The sequence below is a fragment of the Mobula birostris genome, chromosome 15 (genome assembly GCF_030028105.1).
Source record: "Mobula birostris isolate sMobBir1 chromosome 15, sMobBir1.hap1, whole genome shotgun sequence".
Taxonomy (NCBI): domain Eukaryota; kingdom Metazoa; phylum Chordata; class Chondrichthyes; order Myliobatiformes; family Myliobatidae; genus Mobula; species Mobula birostris.
In genome coordinates, this window is record NC_092384.1 from 51,827,429 (window position 1) to 51,852,317 (window position 24,889).

The 24,889-nt window shown below is 43.9% G+C and overlaps 1 protein-coding gene across 1 annotated transcript; it reads left to right on the forward strand.

Moving 5' to 3' along the window:
- Positions 1–1,983: 1,983 nt before the first annotated feature.
- On the forward strand, positions 1,984–23,957 carry cdt1 (chromatin licensing and DNA replication factor 1). Its single transcript, XM_072279780.1, has 10 exons — positions 1,984–2,831; positions 6,195–6,281; positions 6,470–6,684; positions 6,798–6,992; positions 7,922–8,067; positions 9,630–9,733; positions 12,366–12,554; positions 19,177–19,329; positions 19,462–19,663; positions 20,340–23,957. Exons 1-10 carry the CDS (start codon positions 2,214–2,216, stop codon positions 20,501–20,503), a joined length of 2,073 nt encoding a protein of 690 aa, XP_072135881.1. The 5' UTR covers positions 1,984–2,213; the 3' UTR covers positions 20,504–23,957.
- Positions 23,958–24,889: the final 932 nt, after the last annotated feature.

Genomic DNA, 24,889 nt, shown 5'->3' on the forward strand with positions numbered 1-24,889 from the left:
TCCTGTCTGAGAGGTAACTTGGATCCGCTCCAGTTCACCTACCGGTACAACAGGTCCACAGCAGATGCTGTCTCATTGGCTCTTCATACAACCCTGGAACATCTGGAAAACAAAGATGCATGTATCAGGATGCTCTTTATCAATTACAGCTCAGCATTTAACACCATCATCTCCTTAAACCTAATTAGTAAACTCCAAGACCTTGGCCTGAACACCTGTTCAATTGGATCCTGGACTTACTCACTTGTAGACCTCAATCAGTTCAGATTGGCAAAAATATCTCCTCCACAATCTCCATCAGCACAGGTGCACCACAAGACTGTGTACTTAGCCCCCTGCTCTACTCGCTTTACATCTATAACCGTGTAGCTAAGTACAGCTCCAACACCATATTTAAGTTTGCTGATGACTCCACTGTTGTGGTCTGTATCAAAGGTGGTGATGAATCAGTACACCGGAGGGAGACTGTGTGGTATCATAACAACAACTGCTCACTCAATGTCAGTAAGACCAAGGAACTGATTGCAGATTTCAGGAGAGGAAAACCAGATGTCGGTGAGCCAGTTCTCATTGGAGAATCAGAGGCAGAGAGGGTTTAAATTCCTGGGTGTTACTATTTCAGAGGACTTGGCCTGGACCCGGGAGGTGAACTAATTGCGAAGAAAGTATGGCATTGCCTCTACTTCCTTAAGGGTCTGCAGAGGATTAGCATGTCATCAAAAACTCTGACGAACTTCAATAGATGTGCAGTGGAGAGTGTATTGACTGGCTGCATCATGGCCTGGTGTGAAAACACCAATGCATTCGAATGGAAAGTCCTATAAAAGGAAGTGTATATGGCCCAGTATATCACAGATTAAAAACCTCCCAACCATTGAGCATATCTACATGAAACACTGCCACAGGAAAGCAGCATCCATCATCAGAGACCCTCACCTCCCAGGCCATGCTCTTTTATCGCTGCTGCCGTCGGGTAGAAGGTACAGGAGCCTCAGGACTCGCACCACCAGGTTCAGGTACAGTTACTACCCCTCAAACATCAAGGCTCTTGAACAAAAGGGGATAACTACACTCACTTGCCCATCCATTGACATGTTCCCACAACCAATGATCTCACTTTAAGGATCCCTTATCTTGTTTTCATTATTTATTGCCTCCTTTCCCTATTATTCTGGTGAAGTCTCTGTCTCTCTCATCAAAGTTTCACCAGCAACGGTGATGTGTGTTGCTTGAATTTGCAGCGTCTGCAGAATTCCCGTCGTTCGCATGCTTTCTCGCGCGCGCGCGCTCTATCTCGCGGTCTCGCGCGCTCTCTCTCGCTTTTCTCTCGCTCGCTCTCAAAAAAATTGATTTCCGTGATATTGTATATAATTTGCGGGCATCAGGGAGCCACTATTTAAGAGTAAAAATGAAAATGTACTTTGTGCAACTAATTACGTAACAGAACTGTTTTGCATTCCTCAGCGAACTCAGTTTAGGAATTAAAATACTCCTGTTAAAAGCAACGTGTATGTTTACACTTTGGGAGAACTAACAAAATTATACGTAACTCGGGGTACAGAGAGCCACACACACGGCTAATCACAATAATCAATTTAACAAATTCTTTGTAGTTAATAGAAAGGTGGTGACGTTATTGACATAATTAAAACATTTTTAAAAACTGAACTATATTACCAAGTCATAAAAAGAGCGCAATTCCCGCACTCATTTGGCGCCGGAGGAAGACTGTACCATTCTAAGCGTAGCGAAGCAATTAAAATAGTCCTTTGCCTATTCTGGTTCCCGGTGGCAGATCGACAAAGGAGTTGCCGCGTCCCTGAAGCAGAGATGTTTGGTTTTAATTATGTGCAGGTTTTTTATAGCATTCAGGGGGAAAGCAGCGCAGACACTTTAATTTGACCGGCGGAGACTCCCGGCGCGGTGAAGTGGAATAACTCGCGGGGGGGGGGGGTCACGTGTGAGTTTAGCGCGAAAGTTTGGAGTCGCTGCGGGACCGGAACGAATCTGCTCCGGATTGTCCCCGGGAGGAAAGGAGCAGCGTTTCCGAGCCGCAAATTGAAGACAGTTTGGAGCTCTCGGCGCCCATCCCGGACCGGGTTGAGTTGCGGGCAGTGCTGTGACAATTCTGTGTTCGGGGGGTACCGTACCGCTGGAGCGTCTGCTAACGGGGGCAGTCCGGCTGCTGTTGGCTTCGTGTTCACTCCGGTGCCATGGCACAGGTCAAGCTAACAGACTACTTCCCGCAGACTAAAAAAGCGAAGCGGGACCCGCTGTCCGCGAAACCCGGGAAGGAGGGGTCTCCAGGCGACACAACCTGGTCACTGGCCGAGGAGCGTGGACCGTCCCGGAGGAAAGTGCTGGAAGCTCGGCCGACGGTACCGCGGGCTCAGGCTCGGGCTCCCAGCAGCGAAAGCTCGCCTCTCGCACCGGTCAGAACGCCCGCCGTTCAGGACACCTTTAAATCGGTGCCTGCAAGCCGGGAAAAAGTTTGCACGACCCCCAAACGGGAGGCAGGTCGGACAGCGTCCACGCTTGAGTATCTTGTGACCCCGTCAAAAGGGGTCTCGGAATTCGACTTGGGGGCTGCCGGTTTTGGGCCTGGTGGCGACAGAGGAACCGGGCGGCAGACCAGCGCAGCGAAGAAACGCTGCCGCTCCGATTCGATCGATGAGGCCGAGCCACGGCCGGTGGCATTGTCGGTTTTGCAGGGCCCACAGCGGGTCCCGTCTGCCCGGAGGTGCCTGGTGCTGCAGCCACGAGAAGCAGATGATGGTCTGCAACGAGATACCAAGGCTGAAGAAACGGCGCCGCTACCACCGGAGGCCATGGTAAGATTGAGCTTTGGCCGGGGCCGGTAAAAACGCTTATCAAAACCTCGGGGCGCCCCAGAACACTTGAAGGGAACAAGCTACTTTTGCATTAATTACAGTTGGAGGGAAAGGAGAAAGAAAAACTAGCCGCTGCGATTTGCACCTTTCACTTATACAAAAGATATTCGGCCCAACGTGTCCATGCAGGTTGCCAGTGCAGCAATCACTAATCCCACTCCCCATCTATTTCCTTGTACCCTGCAGTATTTTTGTATATAATCATAGAAGAGTACAGCTCAGGAATGGGTCCTTCGGCCCAGGGACCCCAGACTGCAGATACTGAATCTGGAGTAACAGTCTGCCGGAAGAACTCGGCGGCATCTGTGGGGCCGAAAGGCACTGTCGACGTTTCAAGTCGGAACCCTGCAGGGTCGCTCCAGGTTCCAGCATCTGCGGTGTCTTGTGTCTTTATACTCGATGCCCTGACGGGAGCCTAGCACGGCCAGACTTTATCAGCATGTCTACCTGTGAACACGCACAAAATGCTGGAGGAACCCTGCAGGCCAGGCAGCATCCATGGAAAAGAGTCCAGTCGTTGTTTCGGGGCCGAGACTTTTTGTTTGCACATAGTTGCTGCCTGGCCTGCGGAGTTCCTCCAGCGTTTTGTGTGTGTACGTTGCTTGGATTTCCAACATCTGCAGACTTTCTCTTGTTTGTGATTGGTGACGCCACTTCGACAGAACTACAGTATGTACTTGTACTCCTACAGCACACCCGGGGGCTTTACCGTTCTCTACAAGTTCCAGGCTGGTTTGATTTCCCAATATGCAACACTTTGCTCTTGTATTTCTTTGCCCACTTGGCTGATGGAGATTCCTTCGTAATATTTGACAACCACCTTCACTGTCTACCACCTGTTTAAATGTCATTTGCAAGCTTGCTAACTATGACTAGTATATTTTCAGCCAAATCGTTTATTTGAATTTGAATCGACTTTATTTCTCCCACCCTTGAGTAAAAATCTTTATTTTGCGTCTCCGATTAAATGTGCATTTTGTAGTAATTTGTAAAAAAAAAACATGTACAATAGGACAGTCAATATAACAGAAATACAATCGTATCAGTGTGAAATAATCAGTCTGATGGCCTGGTGGAAGAAGCTGTCCCGGAGCCTGTTGGTCCTGGCTTTTATGCTGTGGTACCATTTCTGGACTGGTAGCACCTGGAACAGTTTGTGGTTGGGGTGACTCGGGTCCCCAATGATCCTACGGGCCCCTTTTATACACCTGTCTTTGTAAATAGCCTGAATAGTGGAAAGTTCACATCTACAGATGTGCTGGGATGTCCGCACCACTCTGCAGAATCCTGGGGTTGAGGGAAGTACAGTTCCCATTCCAGGCAGTGATGCAGCCAGTCAGGATGCTCTCAATTGTGCCCCTGTAGAAAGTTCTTTGGATGATGAACCTCATGGGGCCCGTCACCAATTCCTGTGGCACACCGCTACTCACAGCCCTTGAAACAACTGTGCACTGTCACTGCATCCTATGATGAAGCCCATTGGGTAGGCACTTAGCTAGCTCTCCCTGAATCCCTTGCAATCTACCTTTCAGACCAGCCCTCAATGCAGCACCCTGTTAGTGACCTTCCATGTGCACCCTGCTCTCATCCAGCCTTGACAAAACCTGTGAGACATGGCTACCCATGTCCAAAGCTGTGCTAATCATCACCACCCTGTCCCTGTCCTCCCGAGTCCCTTCAGTAACTTGCCCACCGCTGATGAACTGCATCTTCCTGGCCTGTCCCTGTCACCCTACCCCAACAATGGCATGGCACCAGTTACCCTCCAGTCGTTTGGGATTCACCCGTGGCCAAAGGTGATGCAAACATCCTTGCAAGGCCTTTGCAGTTTTTTTTCCCCTAGCTTCTCAAAAGATGAGAGAATGCACTTGGTCAGGCCCTGGGGTAGAATGCACCTCAGTGTGTGCAAGACCACCTACACCTTGGCGATATGTGTATGGTCCAAGACATCACGACTGTCAGTCCCCAGCTTCCATTGACCCCTCCATGGCAAAAACAGACGAGAAACCCCAACTGCAATAGCTTGTCCACCTTTGGATTCTGTTTATAGTGTGCATCATCCTCAGACCACCAGCTTGAATCACCCATCAGTGTTTTAAACATTGCAGGTCCATTCCTGTCACCCGACACCCACTCAGTGGTTGGGAAGGTTATGGGGTCTAGTTCATGAAACATTGGTCAGTTGTTCAGATTTAACGTAGAACAATTTTGAAATGAATAATGTCCATCATATGAGCAATACTTCCTAATTATGCATGTCAGTTAGGAGTCTTGAGACTCCAAGCTTATCAAACTGCTGGTTTTAAATGTCAGATGTTATTATTTAAACTTCTAAGAATTCACATAATGCCGTTTTGAGACCTGATGCTTGCAGAATGTCTAATAACAAGACTGCTCTTGCCATCCTTTGTCAATCTAAAACCTGTTTGTTTTCTAACTTCCTAGCTCTAATGAAACATCATTTTGACACTGACTCCCTCAACCTGATAAGTTAAATATTTCCAACAATTCCGCCTTCAATTTTAGTTTCTTTGCTGGAAGCCATGTACATACCATTAGGCTCAGGAAGCGCTTCTATTCCCACTGTTGTAAGACTCTGGGAAGGATCTTGTACAATGAAAATGAGCTTTTGATCTCAGTCTACCTAGTTATGGAGTTAATTGTCCACCTGCGCAACACTTTCTCAGTAACCTTCTGCATTCTGTTAATTGCGTTTTCTTCTGTACTGCCTCATTGTGCTTGTATCTGTCTGGATGACATGCAGAGCAAAGTTTTTCTCATACATCGGGACATGTAACAACAATAAACAATTGACAAATTTGCCACTGCCTCATTTCCACTGAACTGCCTACACCTGACCACCAGATCTTGCTTCTGATCTCACTATCATGATGAAAACTGAGAACCTTGCCGTTGTCAGGTAAACTCCTGATCTGGGTTAACAATTAGATTCAAGATCCATTTACTGTCAAAGAATGTACAAGTTATATTTCCTTAAGATTTGTTTGGTCACAGTTAGCCACAGAGCAAGAAACCTGAAAGAACCTAATTTTTAAAAAAAAAACATCATGCATAACAATTGAGGCGAAAAGCAGCATTGAGTCCTCAGTAGGCCCAAAGCCTTATTTATCAGTTTATCGTATTAGCGGGCATGGAACACAGCAGCCGGGGCAGTCTTCATAGTCTCAGCGCCAGGGAGTGTCCATCGCGGTCACTAATACTATAGGGACATACCTGAGGGTGGTGATACTAATGTGTTCTGCTCCTCTCTGCAACCCCCACCCCCACCCCCCCACCACTTAGGATGCATCTCCTCATGAGATAACAGCTTTGAGGAAGGAGGTTTCTAAATTTCCAACATTGCAAGATTCGAGCAAGAGAAGCCAGCAGGTACGAGATACAAACACAGCCTTCAGTTTGAGGCACCTGGCCTTGTTTTAAAATATGGGGCAGTGTCAGTACAAAATGCTGAGAAATGCTCAATTATGTAAAGAATGACTGATAAATGATTTTTAAATGAAGTATTAAAGGAATTAGTGATGAAAACACTTGTCTTCAGTGTTTGTCCTGTCCCATAGGTGGACAAGGCACCTGGAAAGGAGGGTCTTTTGGCTTTAAAGAGCCGGTTGCAAAGAATTCAGAAGCTCAGCCAAACAGCTCATTTCCCTTCTGAGTTGAGTGCTGATGCCAAAAGTCGCCTAAAGCGAGTTCGAGAACTCGAACTGAAGATACAAGAAAATAAAGAGCAGGAAAAGACAGATGAGCCAGAAGAAAAATTAAGTGAGGATGAAAGGTGAGGAGAAAGCAATTTTTAAAAATCACTAGAACAACAAAATTACAAGTCTACTAAAGGTCCTTGTTGATGAACAGTTTCATACAGCAATCCTGATAATCATTTTGCTCCAGGGTGAAGGCACCAGCTTACCAGCGTTTCCACAACTTGGCACAAGATGTCCCACCAGGGTTGACCTTGCCTTTCAAATACAAGGTGTTGGCAGAGATGTTCCGTAGTATGGACACTGTTGTGAGCATGTTGTTCAATCGCTCCGAGACCATTACCTTCGCCAAGGTGAAACAGAGTGTTCAGGACATGATGCGGAAGTGAGTATGAGCCTATACAAGTGGGCAGAACAAATTCTGGTGCTGTTTACCCCCTTGTTGAAGGGTAAATACTTCAGTCCTGAGCCTTTGCAATTTATTGATTAAAAATAAATTACTTGCAGAGCTGAAAAAATTCATTACCAGAAACACTTCTGTTTAGCTAACATTTTGATTTCCAAAATACACTTTAGAATAAATGGCTTTTGAAAATAAATTAACTACTTTCCAAAACTTGCTATTTAAAAGCTTTGGAGCTACTAAGTTGATATCTGGCAAAAAAATTCTGAAATTTTATAATTTAAATGTGCATGTGAACTTGATCTCAATGTTTAAGAGAAGTTTCGATAGGTTCCTGGATGGTGGGGGTGTGGAGGGCTATGGTCCTGATGCAGGTCAATGGGAGAAGGCAGCTTGAGTGGTTTTGGCATGGACTTGATGGGCTGAAGGGCCTGTTTCTGTGCTGTACTTCTTTATGACTCAATATTAAAAAACAAACTGAAAGAAATCTTTTAACTTCATTTTTAATGAGAGAAGTATTTCATAGTGATGGTTTCAAAGTTCAAAGCAAATTTATAATCAAAATACCTACATGTCACCATATACAACCCTGAAATTCATTTTCCTGCGGGCAATCACAGTAAATGCAAGAAACAATGGAATCGATGAAAGACTGCACCCAACAGAATTGCAAAAGTATATTGCTTAAAGGGAAATCGCAGTCTGCAGATTGCAGTGAGAGTAATTCAGAACAAATATATTTAGAAGTTTTGTAAGCAGTCTGCAACAAGTCACCATGGTTCACCAGTGCTACCTTGACCATTCATTTGCAGGAATATTATCAAAATACTAACAAAACTAGTACCAATATTGTTGAAGTGATTGCTAGTTATATTAGTCCAGCAACAGTTAACCTTGAAATCTCTTCGTAGACAATTTGAACAGCGAAATGTTGGACAAATTAAGACAGTTTACCCATCGGCATACAAGTTCAGGCAGGAGAAAGGAATCCCAACGTGGAGTGGCTCTGTGAAGAAATCTGGCTACCAGCTCACCATCGATCCTGTGTTTGAAGGAGGTAAATAGTGCTAAGACTGTGAATTTTGTTGGACATTGCTGTCTTTGTCAGTGTAAGGACAAATAAATAGATGATGGTACAGAATTTAGGGTCTTATTGGTGGTGAAGCTCATGACAAGGAATTGCAAAGAGACCTTGATCAGTTACGGAGCTGGGCTAGGAAATGGCAAATGGGTGTCAACTTGGATAATGTGAGGTAATGTATTTGGGACATTCAAACAGTGTGGGGCCAATACCGTGAAAAGCAGGCCACTGACGATCATGGTGGAACTGAACGACCTGTGAGGACAAGTGCACGGTTCATTGAAAGCAGCTGCAGGAGTGGACAGGACGGTGAAGTGAAGGTGGTGTTCAGCTGGCTGGCCTTCATCTACAGTTGCACAAGTCAATGGTGAGGCTGCACTCAAAAAGTATTTGGTCACCCTGTTACTGGAAGGACATCAAGCTGGGGAGGGTGCAGAAGAGACTGCCTGGATTAGAGAGCCTGAGTTACAGGAAGAGGTTGGCAGCACTCAATCTTTCCTCCCTGGAGAAGAGGAGGATGAGGGTTGACCTAACAGACGTTTAATTAACAATCATGGGTCTGGGTAAGATGGATGGTCATGGTTTTTCCCTTGGGTTGGGGAGTACGGACAAGGTGAGGAAGAGGAGATTTTTAAGGCCTGAAAGGTAACTTCTTTTACACGGAGGACCTGGAATGAGCTGCCAGAAAAAGTGGATACAATTGCACGTTTAAGAGGAGGGTTGTGAGCAGAATATAGGCAACAAGGGACTAGCGGGGAGTGTGTGGTCAGCATGGATCAGTTGGGCCGAAGGGCCTGTTTCTGTGCTTGATTGCTGTCTGACTCTGGCTAAAATGGGAGCAGGAGTTGGCTGTTACTCTCCAACCCTGCTTCGCTATTTGGTGCATCACAACTGATCCCCCTCCAGTCTCAACCCTTTTCCCCCATTCTCCCCATAGCACTTGATGCTTTTTTACATCTAGAAATGTTACAATCTCCTTAAGGCTATCTGGCAGAATTCTCCTGTTTCACCATCCTGAGTCTAGATTTTCCTCTTCTCCATACTAAATCTCTTGCCACTATAGCCCGATACTTACTGTTTCCCATATCCAGCCTGTCTCACCCTATCAGAGTTCTAGAAGTTTCAATTAGATCTCTTGTTCTGCACACCCAAATATTATAATCCCACCTCTCCATCCTTCCTGAGATACTCCTCCCATGAAATCCATCCTTTCATGTTTACTACCCCACCATATGACTCAATGAGGGACGCCACCTATCCTATTAATGTTGCATTTTATGTATTTTCCCTCAGTTTTGCTTACCGTCTCTTGTATAAACTATTAAGCGAGGTAACAGCTTGTGTTCTTCTAGCTTTTTGTCCTGCCTTTAAAAATAAACAGCGTTACGTTTTCTGGTTCACTGTTAATTGTCTTTTATTCTTCCGGCTCTTTCTTTCGTTGCTGTTTCACCTCTGGTCCAATTCTTAACATTTGCACAGCAAGGCTGAAGGAGATCTTCAAAAAAGCATTTAAAAATCAAACTGTTTTCCTCCTACAGGGGAGAAATGTGAAGGGCAGACACAACTGAAAGCCTCCCACATGCTTATGCGCCAGCGCATTTTCCATCGGAACCTTACAAACATGGTGAAGCAGTGCCATAAGGTAAGCCTCCTGTCTTTGGGCTGACCTGGCAGCTTTATCCTCGGGTATCAAAGACCTGACCTGTGATACCAATGGGTTGGCATCATCACCTGTTCTGCCATTTTTAGTCTGGTTTTAATCCTGGAAGCCATACGGTCTGCAGATCATTATGGCCATAGTTCCATTGATGCTCGTAAGTGCTACTTTGAGATGGGTGTGGTTGAATATATCAGCAGGAGATTGCCAATCTCAATATTTTTTTTAAGTACCAAGTTCTTGAACTTAAGTTTCTCAAAGCAAGTATTGTGATGCAGCACTTAATGACCTCTAGTGGCTTGAACTCAACATCAAAGAATGGTTCTGACTTCTGGCTTCAGGTTCCTATCCATTTTCCAAATACTGAATCCGCATCAGCTGTATACAAGGATCTTCTGTTGTTACTTGGAGGTTGGACCAGGCCAAGCTCCTACCCTCAACCCTGAAGGCTTGTTTGGTGTGGTGCATGATATGATCTAGGTTTAGTGTGAATCTAAGAATCAAATATCTTTACTATCTTTTTCAAACTGCTGATTTACTTTGCAACAGATGATCTGCTGGAGGAATTCTGGTTCTGGTTCCATCTACCATTCAGCTCTTCTAGTGATTCCCATTTTCACCTCCATTATCAGAGTCCAGCATTGGTAGCCCTGTTTATCTGCTGCCTTTTCTCCCTTTCTTTGTCCCCTATTCACCTGCCAATGTCTCGGGTCTAGTCTGTTCCCCTCCCTTACCAGGTGTAAACTGCTTGTCATCTTGCACCCTTCCTCAGTTTACCTATTGCCTCAGACTCTTGTCTCACCACTTCCCGTTACGTTTGGCTGCACCATCCTTGTGTTTGTCAGTGGCAAACTGGCATAATCCCATTGTCTTGCTCTTGATCGTAATCTTCTGGTTTGTGACTCTTCAGGTACATGTTCATCTACTTTTGACTTGTTTCTGCCTCTGCCATCCTTTTAGGCAGTAAATTTATCTCCTGTAACACTCTACTAATCCATGAATGATTTACTTTAATTCCATGCACTGTGAAGTTTTCTACCAACCCAATTAAAACAGTTAATCAACCAGGCTCTGTGGGTGAGAATTCACCCACCAAGCCCTCATTCAGCAACACACAATTAATCTGAAGGAGTTCATAATTGACCATAAACTTAACCAGCCTTGTGCTGTCTCTTTGAGAGCAGGTTATAGGTTGGATGTTTTTGCAATTTGACCCACCAACAGATTCCAGAGATCAGGAGTGTGATGGTACTTTTTCTCCCACTTGTTCAGTGAGTATAGCCCCATTGCACGGTTTGGACAAAGCTCCATCTTGATGGGTACCTGGTCCTCTGAACATTAATTCCTTTTCCTAGTAGCACACAGTGTTTGCTGTGTGAACACTACAATACATTTCCCTGCCATCTCCAACTGTTTAGACTCCTGATTTGACCATCTCAATGCAAAGACTAATGGTTGCGTTTAAAACATTACTTCTATCTCCTCTGCCTTCCTGACTTTGAAACACACCATTGGTTCATTGGTGAAGATCGTGGAGTTGCTCTGTGAGTGCTTCACATGGATTGCAGTATGTTTAAGAATGTAGATCCTCAATTTTTTTTGGATTGGTGTTTCAATATAGTGCTGAGGGCAGACTGCATGGCAGGACATGCAGTCTTTCCAATGAAGTGTTAAACGTGTAAAAAGTTCAGAGTACATACATCACTACATAGATCCTGAAGATTCATTTTCCTGCAGGCATACCCAGTAAATCTATAGAATAGTAACTATAACAAGATCAATGAAAGATCAACCAGTGCCAAAGACAACAAACAATGCAAATGCAAATATAAATAAATAGCAATAAATAATCAGAGCATGGAATAACAAGATAAAAAGTCCTTAAAGTGAAATCATTGGTTGTGGGAGGATCTCAGTGAATGTAGTTATCCACTTTGTTCAAGAGCCTGATGGTTGAGGGGTAGTAACTGTTCTTGAACCTGTTGATGCAAGTTCTGAGGCTCCTGTACCTTCTATCAGAAGAGCATGGCCTGAGTGGTGGCAATCTCTGGTGGATGCTGCCTTCCTCTGACTGTTTCGTATAGATTCAGTGTGCTCAAAGGTTCAGTGACATTGAGAGAATTTTATCATATTTTTATGAGCAGCTGTTATTTTTGTTCCTCCTTGCTCTTATTTTTCCATCATGCTCCTCACTCCTTTTCTTTTGACACGCACTAAAATGTCTGGCCTTGTTATTGGCACTCTCAGCCCATCACCTAGGAATGGCATAAATGAGGCTCTGAGATGGATATGTTGGGCCACGTTTTGCAATACCTGTACTTGTAGATTGTGCTTCATTTTGGTACTATTAATTTCTGTAAATAGTTTTGAATTGAGTGTCAACTCTGCTGAGGATGTGTAAGAGGTGTTAGTCAGTGCCAGTACACTCCTCTTCCATGTTGTACTGCATCAACAAAGTTGGTGCTTTGCAAACTCTGGGATGTGAAAATAACATTTTTGTGAAGATCACAGCTCTGGGGACTGATTGTTTGGTAGATTTCTTGACAGAAATGTGAACTTCCAGAAACTGATGAAGCAATAACTTTTTATTTGCCTTCTCTTTCCCCCCCCCCCATAGGCATTTTTAGCTTCTCTTAACCCTCCGATGTATGTACCTGATGACAAGCTGACGCGATGGCACCCACGCTTTAATGTGGATGAAGTCCCCGACATTGTTGCTGCAGAACTTCCCCAGGCTCCAGGTATTGAGAAGCTAACAACGGCCCAGGAAGTACTGGATAAAGCCCGCAGCATGATGACACCAAAGGTACTGATGTGGCACCATGTAATGTTTCCCAGAACCCACCCCCACGCCTATGGATTGTTTGGGTGGGCAAGAGTGGGGTCTTTGTAGTGGGGCGAGAAAGAGAGGGACTTCCTCCAAGTGTGAACATAGAACAGCACAGCACTGACTGGCACAACATCGTAGGCTGAATAGCCTATCTTGATGATCTCTTGTACAAATGATCGCTTCTGGTGTATCAATATCCTGCTATTCCCTTGTATTTGTGTGTCTATCTAAATGCCTCTTAAAATCCGCCAAACTACCTGCTTCCACAACCATCCCTAGCACCCAGTTCTCTCCATTTTCAATAAAGTATTGCCTAAAACTTCCTCTTCCCCCACCACCAACCTTAGAAGCATTTAAATATACAGTACTGTATATTATAGCTAGGGTGCCCAAGACTTACACGGTACTGTGCAGGTTCACAATCCCTTTTCCGAAATCCAAAAAGCTCCGAAAACCAAAGTCTTTTTTTGCCAACAGCTGACGTCACTTAGGTGTGACATGGCAGCACTAGCAGAGGCCGCCAGACGTCAGTTGTGGCTCAGCGCTCGTACTGGTTACACGTGTATTTGCTGTTCGCTGATATTCTGTGTTTGCTGTTGACTTTGTGTTTAATTTCACTGTGAAAATGTCAAAAAGAGCTGCAGGTACCCCTATGGGTAACAGTGGAAAAAGAGAAGGAAGTGTCTGTTTCATTATCAATAATGCGGAAAGTAGAGTTATTGCAGAAGCTTGATCGTGGTGTGTCTGTGCGGCATCTTACTGAAGAATATGGTGTCAGAACGACCACTGTATATGATTTAAATAAACAGAAAGACAAGTTACTGAAGTTTTATAGTGACAGTGACATTCTGCATTTATTCCAATAAGTCAGTTACCATGTGTTTGATTAGCTTCGTTTGAAGCTGTATATTTTTGTTTTATTGAATGCTTTTTCTTGTCATTATTCCCTAAACAATTCAGTATAACAACTATTTACATAGCATTTACATTGTATTAGGTATTATAAGTAATCTAGAGATAATTTAAAGTATACGGGAGGATGTGTGTAGGTCCAGAGCTCCGCTGGGTCCTAAAGTCCACTGCACTGAGACAGGTTAAATAAGGGACTTGTGCATACGTGTTTTTTTTCGGTATCTGCGGGGGGTGGGGGGAGGTCCCGGAACCAATAAGGAGGGATTCTGAAATCCAAAAAATTCTGAATTCCAAAATGCAACTGGCCCCAAGGATTTTGGATAAGGGATTGTGGACCTGTATTTCTAACCGTGGATCAGAGAGCGAGTTTGTAAATCTGGCGAGAGCAAAGGATGTTGGGAGTGGTGAGGGTGGAGCACTGGGGAAGTGGTGTGGGACAGGTGGCAGTGAAGGAGTGCCAGTGGTAAAGGGAGGGTGGGGAGGGTGGTGTGGGTGCAGACACACCCAGCCCAGAGACAAGAGTCAGGTTTATCATCACTCACGTATTGTGAATGTTTTTTTCCCCCCTGCTGCAGCAGCAGTTCAGTGCAATATATAAAATTACTACATTACTGTGCACGTTTTAAGCACCCTAACGCGCGTGCGCTCCCTGATATATATCCTTGCACAAGTACTGTATCCACCTGTGCCCTTATGTTTGATATTTCCACCTTGGGGAAAAGATTCCAACTGTCTAGCCTGTCCACAGTTTTCATAATTCAAAAAAAACTCCCCCTTGTAGCTCATACCCTCTAATGCAGGCAGCATCGTGGTAACCTTTTCTGCACCCTCTCCACTGCCTGTATGTCTTTTCTATAGTGGAGTGAACCAGAACTGTGCATAATACTCCCAAGTGCGGTCTGAGTAAAGTTTTATATAACTGCTGCATGACTTCCTTACTCTTGCACTCAGTACTCTTATCAATGATTCCGTATTTTTTAACCACTTTATCCACTTTGTATACGAAGCACTTAGACCCCACATTGCTATGAAGATGTCTACCATTAACCATGTACTTTCATTTGACCTCCCAGAGTGCAGCATCTCACATCTGCTACTTCTCTATCCATATCCGTAAGTGATCTACAGTATATCCATCTGTATTAGAACATAGAACATTACAGCACAGAAATAGGCCTTTTGGCCCTTGGCTGTGCCAAACCATTTTTCTGCCTAGTCCCGCTGACCTGCACCTGGACCATATCCCTCCATACACCTCTCATCTATGTACCTGTCCAAGTTTTTCTTAAATGTTAAAAGTGAGCCCGCATTTACCACTTCATCTGGCAGCTCATTCCACACTCCCACCACTCTCTGTGTGAAGAAGCCCCCCCCCATGTTCCCTTTAAACTTTCCCCCTTCACCCTTAACCCATGTCCTCTGGTTTTCTTCTCCCCTAGCTTCAGTGGGGGAAAAGCCTGCTTGCATTCACTCTATCTATACCCATCATTACTTTATATACCTCTATCAAATCTCCTCTCATTCTTCTATACTCCAGGGAATAAAGTCCTAATCTATTCAACCTTTCTCTATAACTCAGTTTCTCAAGTCCCGGCAACATCCTCGTAAACCTTCTCTGCACTCTTTCAACCTTATTAATATCCTTCCTGTAATTCGGTGACCAAAACTGAATACAATACTCCAAATTCGGCCTCACCAATGCCTTATACAACCTCACCATAACATTCCAACTCTTATACTCAATACTTTGATTTATAAAGACCAATGTACCAAAAGCTCTCTTTACGACCCTATCTACCTGTGATGCCACTTTTAGGGAATTTTGTATCTGTGTTCCCAGATCCCTCTGTTCTACTGCACTCCTCAGTGCCCTACCATTTACCTTGTATGTTCTACCTTGGTTTGTCCTTCCAAAGTGCAATACCTCATACTTGTCTGTATTAAACTCCATCTGCCATTTTTTAGCCCATTTTTCCAGCTGGTCCAAATCCCTCTGCAAGCTTTGAAAACCTTCCTCACTGTCCACTACACCTCCAATCTTTGTATTATCAGCAAATTTGCTGATCCAATTTACCACATTATCATCCAGATCATTGATATAGATGGCAAATAACAATGGACCCAGCACTGATCCCTGTGGCACACCACTAGTCACAGGCCTCCACTCAGAGAAGCAGTTCTCTACTACCACTCTCTGGCTTCTTCTATTGAGCCAATGTCTAATCCAGTTTACTACCTCTCCATGTATACCTAGCGACTGAATCTTCTAACTAACCTCCCATGCGGGACCTTGTCAGGGGCCTTACTGAAGTCCATATAGACAACATCCGCTGCCTTCCCTACATCCACTTTCCTGGTAACCTCCTGGAAAAACTCTAATAAATTGGTTAAACATGACCTACCACGCACAAAGCCATGTTGACTCTCTCTAATAAGTCCCTGTCTATCTAAATACTTGTAGATCCTATCTCTCAGTACTCCTTCCAATGATTTACCTACTACTAATGTCAAATTTACCAGCCTATAATTTCCCAGATTACCTTTAGAGCCCTTTTTAAACAACGGAACAACATGAGCTATCCTCCAGTCCTCCGGCACCTCACCCGTAGATACCGACATTTTAAATATATCTGCCAGGGCCCCTGCAATTTCAACACTAGTCTCCTTCAAGGCCCGGAGGGAATACCCTGTCAGGTCCTGGGATTTATCTACTCTGATTTGCCTCAAGGTAGCAAGCACCTCCTCCTCCTCATCAATCTGTACAGGTTCCATGACCTCACTACTTTGCCTTATTTCCACTGACTCCATGCCGGTTTCCTTAGTAAATACAGACGCAAAAAAAAAACCACTTAAGATCTCCCCCATTTCTTTTGGTTCCATACATAGCTGACCACTCTGATCTTCAAGAGGACCAATTTTATCCCTTACTATCCTTTTGCTTTTAATATACCTGTAGAAGCTCTTTGGATTATCCTTCACCTTGACTGCCAAAGCAACCTCATGTCGTCTTTTAGCTCTCCTAATTGTTTGCACTTTTTATACTCCTCAAGCACCTTATTTGCTCCCTGTTTCCTATACATGTTATATATCTCTCTCCTTCTTTATCAAGAGTTCCAATATCCCTTGAGAACCAAGGTTCCTTATTCTTACTCACTTTGCCTTTAATTCTGTCAGGAACATACAAACTCTGCGCTCTCAAAATTTCTCCTTTGAAGGCCTCCCGCTTACCAATCACATCCTTGCCAGAGGACAACCTGTCCTAATCCACGCTTTTTAAATCCTTTCTCGTTTCTTCAAATTTGGCCTTTTTCCAGTTTAGAACCTCTACCTGAGGACCAGATCTATCTTTATCCATGATCAAGTTGAAACTAATGGTGTTATGATCACGAACTAAAGTGTTCCCCTACGTACACTTCCGTCACCTGTCTTAACTCGTTTCCTAATAGGAGATCTAATATTGCATCCTCTCGAGTTGGTACCTCTATATATTGATTTAGAAAACTTTCCTGAACACACTTTACAAACTCTAACCCGTCTAGACCTTTAACAGTATGGGAATCCCAATCAATATGTGGAAAATTAAAATCCCCTACTATTACAACTTTGTCTGCTATCTCTCTGCAGATTTGCTCCTCCAATTCTCGCTGACTGTTGGATGGTCTATAATACAACCCCATTAATATGGTATACCTTTCCTGTTTCTCGGCTCCACCCATATGGCCTCGGTAGACAAGCCCTCTAATCTGTCCTGCCTGAGCACTGCTGTAACATTTTCCCTGACTAGCAATGCCACCACCCCCGCCCCCCCACCCTTCATTCCTCTGCCTCTATCACGTCTGAAACATCGGAACTCTGGAACATTAAGCTGCCAGTCCTTGCCCCTCCTGCAGCCAAGTTTCACTAATGGCAATAATGTCATAATTCCATGTGTCAATCCACACCCTCAGCTCGTCAGCCTTCCCCACAATACTCCTTGCATTGAAATGGACACAGTTCAGAAGATTATTACCACCACACACAACCCTTCTGTTTGTGACTTTGCATGAACTTTTAACATCATTTATTTTCACCCCCACTCCACTATCTGCTCTGGCACTCTGGTTCCCATCCCCCTGCAAATCTAGTTTAAACCCTCCCCAAAAGCACTAACAAACCTCCCTGCAAGGATATTGGTCCCCTTGTAGTTCAGGTGTAACCCGTCTCTCTTGTACAGGTCCCACCTGCCCCAGAAGAGGTCCCAATGATCCTGAAATCTGAAACCCTGCCCCCTACACCAGTTCCCCAGCCATGTGTTCATCTGCCAGAGCATCCTATTCTTACCCTCACTGGCACGTGGCACAGGTAGCAATCCTGAGATTACCACCCTTGAGGTCCTGCTTTTTAAACTTCCTACCAAGCTCTCTATACTCGCTCTTCAGGACCTCCTCACGCTTTCTTCCTACGTCATTGGTACTGATGTGTAGCATGACATCTGGCTGATCACCCTCCCACTTCAGAATGCTGTGCACGCGATCAGAGACATCCCTGACCCTGGCACCCGGGAGTCAACAAACTATCCAGGAGTCTCTGTCACGACCACAGAACCTCCTTTCTGTATCTCTAACTATCGAGTCCCCTATCACTACCGCTCTCTTCTTCTTCCATCTTCCCTTCTGTATTGCAGAACCAGACTCAGTGCTAGAAATCCAGCTACCACAGCTTGTCCCAGGTAAGTCATTCCTCCCCCCCCCCCCCCCCCAGCAGTATCCAATGCAGTTTACTTATTGAGGGGAATGGCCACAGGGGAACCCTGCTCTGCCTGCCCTTTCCCCTTCCCTCGCCTGACGGTAACCCAATTACCTGTGCGCTGCTCCTTTGGCGTAACTACCTCCCTGAAGCTACTATCTATAAATACCTCATTCTCCCGAATGATCCGGAGGTCATCCAGCTCCTGCCCCAGTTCCCTAACACAGTTTGTTAGGAGCTGCAACTGGATACACTTCTTGCAGGTGTCGTTGTCAGGGACACTGGAGGTCTCCCTGACTTCCCACATCCTGCAAGGGGAGCATTCCAACATCCTGCCTGGCATTCTCTCTACTCTAAACAAACAAAACAAAACTTACTGGAACCTACTCTTGCCTCTGCCTGTTCGCGCCAAAGCCATCCCACTCTGCTCCCTCTCACTCCGCTGCCCACTGTGTGATCTTTTTTAAACCTTTGGCGCTCTACGTCACGCACCTGCGCAGTCTAGCCTCTTTTCCCAGAGTAGTGTAAAAAAAAGTCTTCTCTCCAAGATTCCTACTCCTTTCTCAGCCTCTTGCTCCAATTTCTTTGATAGTTCTTTAGACTATCCACAACTCCACTAATCTTGATGTCAGATATCACCACAAATTTGCTTATCCAACCATCTGCATTTTCATCGAAACAGATCCCAGCACTGATCCTTGTGGTTCCAAACCTCCAACCAGATTTGCAATTGTCCATCTCCACTGCCTGTCTTCAATGGGGGGGAGGGGTGCAAGTCAGTTCAGTCTCCATCTTATCTGTGCATCTTATCTACTGAATCAATCTACCACAATGGACTTCATCCAATACCTTTGCTAAAGTTTGTTTTCCAAAGCCACTGCCATACCCTCATCAGGAATTAGTGTGGTTCCTCTTCTATAAGTGTACTGGGCTGAATTTTGTCCTTATGATTTTTTTCTAGATGGAGAAAGCACTTGCAAACATGGCCCTCAAATCTGCAGAAACTGCCATGGCTGCCACCACCGAGCGAAAGGAGCAAACAGTTCAGAGCCCACGTCCAAGTCCTGGCCCTTCTAATGCACTGAAAGGGATCTCCCAGAGTCTGCTCGAGCGGGTGAGGGTGAAAATCTGATTTGTGACCCCATATTAACTTCTGGCTTTGATTTGCTGAAGAATTTCTAATCTTTCTTCATTTTGCAACAGTGCCCATCAGAAGCGTAACCACTGATATCTAACTCCTCTACAGATCCGTAGCAAAGAAGCTCAAAAACTTCAGGCAGCAATGACGAGGAATCCTGCACAGACTGAGCGTCTTCATATGATGACGAGACTTCCTGAGATAACAAGAATTCTGCGCAATGTCTTCGTGGCGGAGAAGAAACCAGCTTTGAATATTACCATGGCATGTAACAGAGTGATTGACAGCTACCGCTCTTCAATGCCCCTGGGTAAATGAATTTTTAAAAATATGTTTATGTATATATACGCGTATGTGTATGTATATATTTCAAATGCTGATAAATTACAGGACAAAGCATTTCCCTATTTGGAGTATGAATGTTGAAGGTTTTGAAATCTGTTTTAGAAAATGGGTCTGGGATGATGGGTGAGCAGAGGTGAATGTGAATTAGAACACTGGCCTCCTGCACTCTCAATGATACCATCTAGGGACCAAGGAGGAAATTAAGGATAAAGTTGGTCCCTGTACTTTAGGGAACGTGCCCATGTATCTTCTGAGGAGGCCCTTTTAAAGGTTGGGTCTGAGAGATGAAGAAAATGAAGGCTCAGTAGATCTGATGGTCTGAATCTCACCAAATAGATCCTCACCAACAAGCAAGCGAACTCGTGAAGATTTGGAGTGAGTAAATTGAGAGAGTTAGGACTTAAGGGGTTTTGCTACAACAAATACTGACAAGTGTAAGGAATAGACTTGCTAGAAGAATGGATTCTGTAGAAATAGAGATTCTGCAATGAGACACTTTTAGAACACAATTACCTTGGTATCCCCACGTTATTGGTTAAAGATCTTGCTGTGTGTGTGTGTTAAGAATATATTTTCAATGTCAAGGGTCACATTCTCATTCTGTGATATTTGAGTACACCAATACCTTTCCTAAATTTCAGGTGATATGGAGAAACACCTGCGTTTACTGGCTGATACTGTTCCTGACTGGCTGACTATCCATATAATCAGGAAGGATGTGTACCTGAAGTTGAACAAGGATGTGGAATTGAGTATGGTTGTGGAGAAGATTGCAAAAAAGATAAAGGAAGAGGAAAAAGCATGATTTTTAAATTTTTTTTTTACACACAAGCTCTGCACAGAACCTGAATATCTAATGTAAAAATGTGAATTGTGTATCTGTATATTGGATAACAGGAAACAAATTCAATGGCATAGCATACAGATTTTATAGATCAATATATTTCTTGGCAAGTTTTCTTGACAACTACACAATACATTTGTAAGGCAGTAGTCTGAATATAGTGTTTTCTTAAATTGAGTATTGATTATGGCAAGTAATATTTCTCAGAGAGGTGAGGAAATAATTCAACTTGCGATACAGTTTCAAAGAATAAGTATTGTGTAATGTTCATGTCTTCCAGGAGCAGTGGTTTCTTTTCTGTTTGATTTCAAACAGTAGTGTTAAATTGTTCAGTAATTTATACTTTGAAAAATCTTTTGGGAACCATGAATAGATGTTAAATTAAAAATCGGAATTGTGTGTATAGGTGGTGGTGGTGGAGAGAAGGGAATGATTTTAATGAACAATTTGATTAAATGTTTCGCTTCTGTGACTCCTGATTTTTATTTTGAATCTATGACTAGTTAGAAGTTGCTGTTATGTAACCTGCCCTGCAAGCTTGGACAAGTGAGCGGAAGACTGTTCCCAAGTTCAGGTTCCAAAGTTAAACCGTGTTTTTGCAACTGTGCTGCGTGCATCTCTGCCATTGTGGTGGTAGCAATTACCTACAGTCAGCTCTGCTTCACTGTTCTACATTAAACTTCGACAGGTGTTCTAGAGTCTTGTCAGTGGTTACTTCAACTGTTATACAGCTTAACGACTTTATATACTTCACCTTCTGGATTGCATTTAGGAATAAATGCAATCTGAATTGACCACTCGGCCTGAACACCCATGTAATCATTGCTCTATTCCAGTGTGCACTCTTGCAAATTCTGTTCAAGCCAAATACAGCTGCTTCCCTGTGACATCTGCTGGTCTCTAGATAACTGGACCATTACACTTTGTTATACCCAAGAATATAATCAGTATGTCAATCCTTGCAGGGTGAGCATAACCCAGAACATTCTTTTAATGTTAAGAATGATTAATATTTCTTCTGTCAGCCTATTATTTGTGGTTGTATTTTTAATCACCATTTGCATATTTTTTTTTGTTTGGTGGTTCCCCCTGCTGTTTAACACTGGGGAGCTTGGATGTAAGTGCTGCAATTTCATGTCATTCATGTTTTAAGTATCCAAGTGGTTGAAAGTCTATAAATATTAACTCCAGGTCAGGTCAAGACAGGGTTTAAATGAAGTTATTTGATACATTATCTCATTCCTTCTGGCCAATGCCTTCACATTTGTAAAGTTTAGTGCCTGCTAACTGGACACAATACTCACTGGAGGCCAGGTTACTGTTAGTTTTACCTGCCCATCACCTTTGTTTCTGCGCGTGATTGGTATATGTGGCTTTCCTCCCACAGTCCAAAGATGTTCTGGTTGGTCATTGTACATACATTGTCCTGAGAATAGGTTGGTGTTTAATAGGTAGATTGCTGAGTGCTGTGGCTCATTGGGCTGGAAGAGCATGTTCCACACTGTACCTCTTAAATGGGATAATGTGAGAAACAAGCATTTATCTAAGAATCAATAAGGACTCAACCGTTTTCAGCTAGCTAGAGTACAACTGTAGCCAAAAACTAATCGGTTCATTGGCAACATGTTGAAGAAAGCAGGCTCAGATGCCAGATAAATTTTGGTGATGTGGCTCTTTCATAAGCAGATAGACAGGGTTTTTGATAGAACTTTTTCAAGACAAGCAGCATATATGATAATATTCTGTTTTCCTCTTAAGCATCTGCATGAATTATGTTATTGTCCAAAAAATAATTGGAATTACAGTAATTTGCCCAACATGGTGTAAATTGAGATGATCGTTTCCCAGGATGCAGAGAGTAGTTTTAAGGCCATGTTTCTTCCCCTTTCTTTCTGAAGTTAATGCATATTTCAATCTGTCCTTTTAAGAAAGCCATTACAGGATTTTTGCACAAAAGGTCACATCTATGTTCTACATCCAAATCATGGACTGATATTGAAGGGGAATGTGAGATTTAACATCACTCTGTTCCTATGTTGTTATCATTTTCTGCAGGAATGCTAAAAATAAGTTTGAAGTTGCAGTGAGTGGTGTTAATAACATCTATGGAAAAAAGTAAACAGTCGACATTTTGGGCTGAGACCCTTCATCAGGCCTTAGCCCAAAAGGTTGACTGTTTACTCTTTTCCATAGATGCTGCCTGGCCTGCTGAGTTCCTCCAGTGTTTTGTGTGTGTTGCTTTGATTTCCAGCATCTGCAGGTTTTCTCTTGCTAATAACATGTATATTGATCCAATAAATATCCAGCCAGTGGTGTGGTGACATACTGCACCAGACTTCAAAGTGTGTGGTCCCACGTTCAAATCTATCCAGCTCCTTGCTAGCTTGACACACAACCCAGCGAGGATGGAAAGCATGCAACTGGGCCTCTTTTAAAAAAAAACAGACACACTAAGAAATGGCAATGTTGCCAAGTGATAGGCAGAGAAGAACTGTGGTCCAGGAAATTGTGTAAAATTATGCTGTGTTCATGCATGTATTTCATTGCATTCCTTAAACTTTACAAGCAGAAGAAATAAATCAAAGTGCACTGCACCAATAAAGTACTTTAAATGTAATCAGAATCCAGTTATCACTGACGTGATGTGAAATTTAATTTAGCAGCGGCAGCAGTTCAATGCAATACATAATATAGAAATGAAAAAAATAAGTTAATTACAGTATAGTATATGTACAGTATACTGAATAGATTTAAAATTGTGCAAAAACCAGAAATGATAGATGAAATTGAAAATAGTGAGGTATTGTCCAAGGGTTCAATGCCCATTTAGGAATCAGGTGGCAGAGGGAAGAAGCTGTTCCCAAATTGCTTTAGGCTTCTGTCCCTTCTGCCTGATGGTAACATTGAGAAAAGAGCATGCCCTGGGTGCTGCATTTCTGAGATGCCACTCCCTGAAGATGCCTTGGGTACTTGGGCGAGTACCCAAGATGGAGCCGACTAAATTTACAGCTCTCTGCAGCTTCTTTCGGTCCCGTGCAGTAGCTCCCCGCCATCCCCCATACCAGACGGTGATGCAGCCTGTCAGAATGCTCTCCACGGTACATCTATAGAAGTTCTTGAGTGTGTTTGTTGACATACCAAATCTCTTCAAAAATAAAGTATAGCCGCTGTCTTGCCTTCTTTATAACTGCATTGATCTGTTGGGACCAGGTTAGATCCTCGGAGATCTTGAAACTGCACACTCTCTCCAATTCTGATGACTCTGCTTTGGACACTTTTAACTTGCACTGGACACTTATAACTTGATTTTAACTGCTATGTGGCTGTTGTGTTTTACTATTTATTGTTATGTTGACTATTTAGTGCTGCGTTTGTTATGTTATGATTGCACTGCCCATGAGAAACGCTGTCTTATTCTGCCCTGCAGAGCTAATGTATGGTTAGAATGACAATAAAGTGCTTTGAATCTTGAATTTTGAATCTCTGTGAGGATTGGTATTGTTCCTGCGTCCAGCCTTCCTGAAGTCCACAATCAGCTCTTTCATCTTACTGACGTTGAGTGCCAAGTTGTTGCTGCGACACCACCCCATATCTCACTCCTGTACGGCATCTCGTCACCACCTGAGATTCTACTAACAATGGTTGTGTCATCAGCAAATTTATAGATGGTATTTGTGCTCTGCCTAGCCACACAGTTATGGGTATAGAGAAGAGAGAGTAGAGCAGTGGGCTAAGCACACACCCCTGAGGCGCACCAGCGTTGATCGGCAGCGAGGAGGAGATGTTATCTCCAATCTGTACAGACTGTTGTCTTCCGGTTAGGAAGTCTAGGATCCATTTGCAGAGCGCACCACAGAGGCCCAGGTTCTGCAACTTCTCAATCAGGATTGTGGGAATGATGGTATTAAGTGCTAAGCTATAGTTGATTTACAGCATCCCACCATAAGTTCATGTTGTCCAGGTGGTCTAGAGCCGTTGAGATTGTATTTGCTGTTGACCTATTGTGGCGATAGGCAAATTGCAATGGGTCCAGGTCCTTGTGGAGGCAGGAGTTCAATCTGGTCATGACCAACCTCTCAAAGCACCTCATCACTGCAGATGTGAGCGCTACCGGGCGATGGTCATTAAGGCAGCTCACATTATTCTTAGGCACCGGTATAATTATCGCCTTCTTGAAGCAAGGGGGAACTTACGCCTGTAACAGGGAGAAGCTGAAAATGCTCTTGAATACTCCAGCCGGTTGGTTGACACAGATTTCCAGAGCCTTACCAGCTACTCCACTGGGCGGGACCTCTCACCTTGCGAGGGTTGGTTCACCCTCTTTAAAGACAGCCTAACATCGGCATC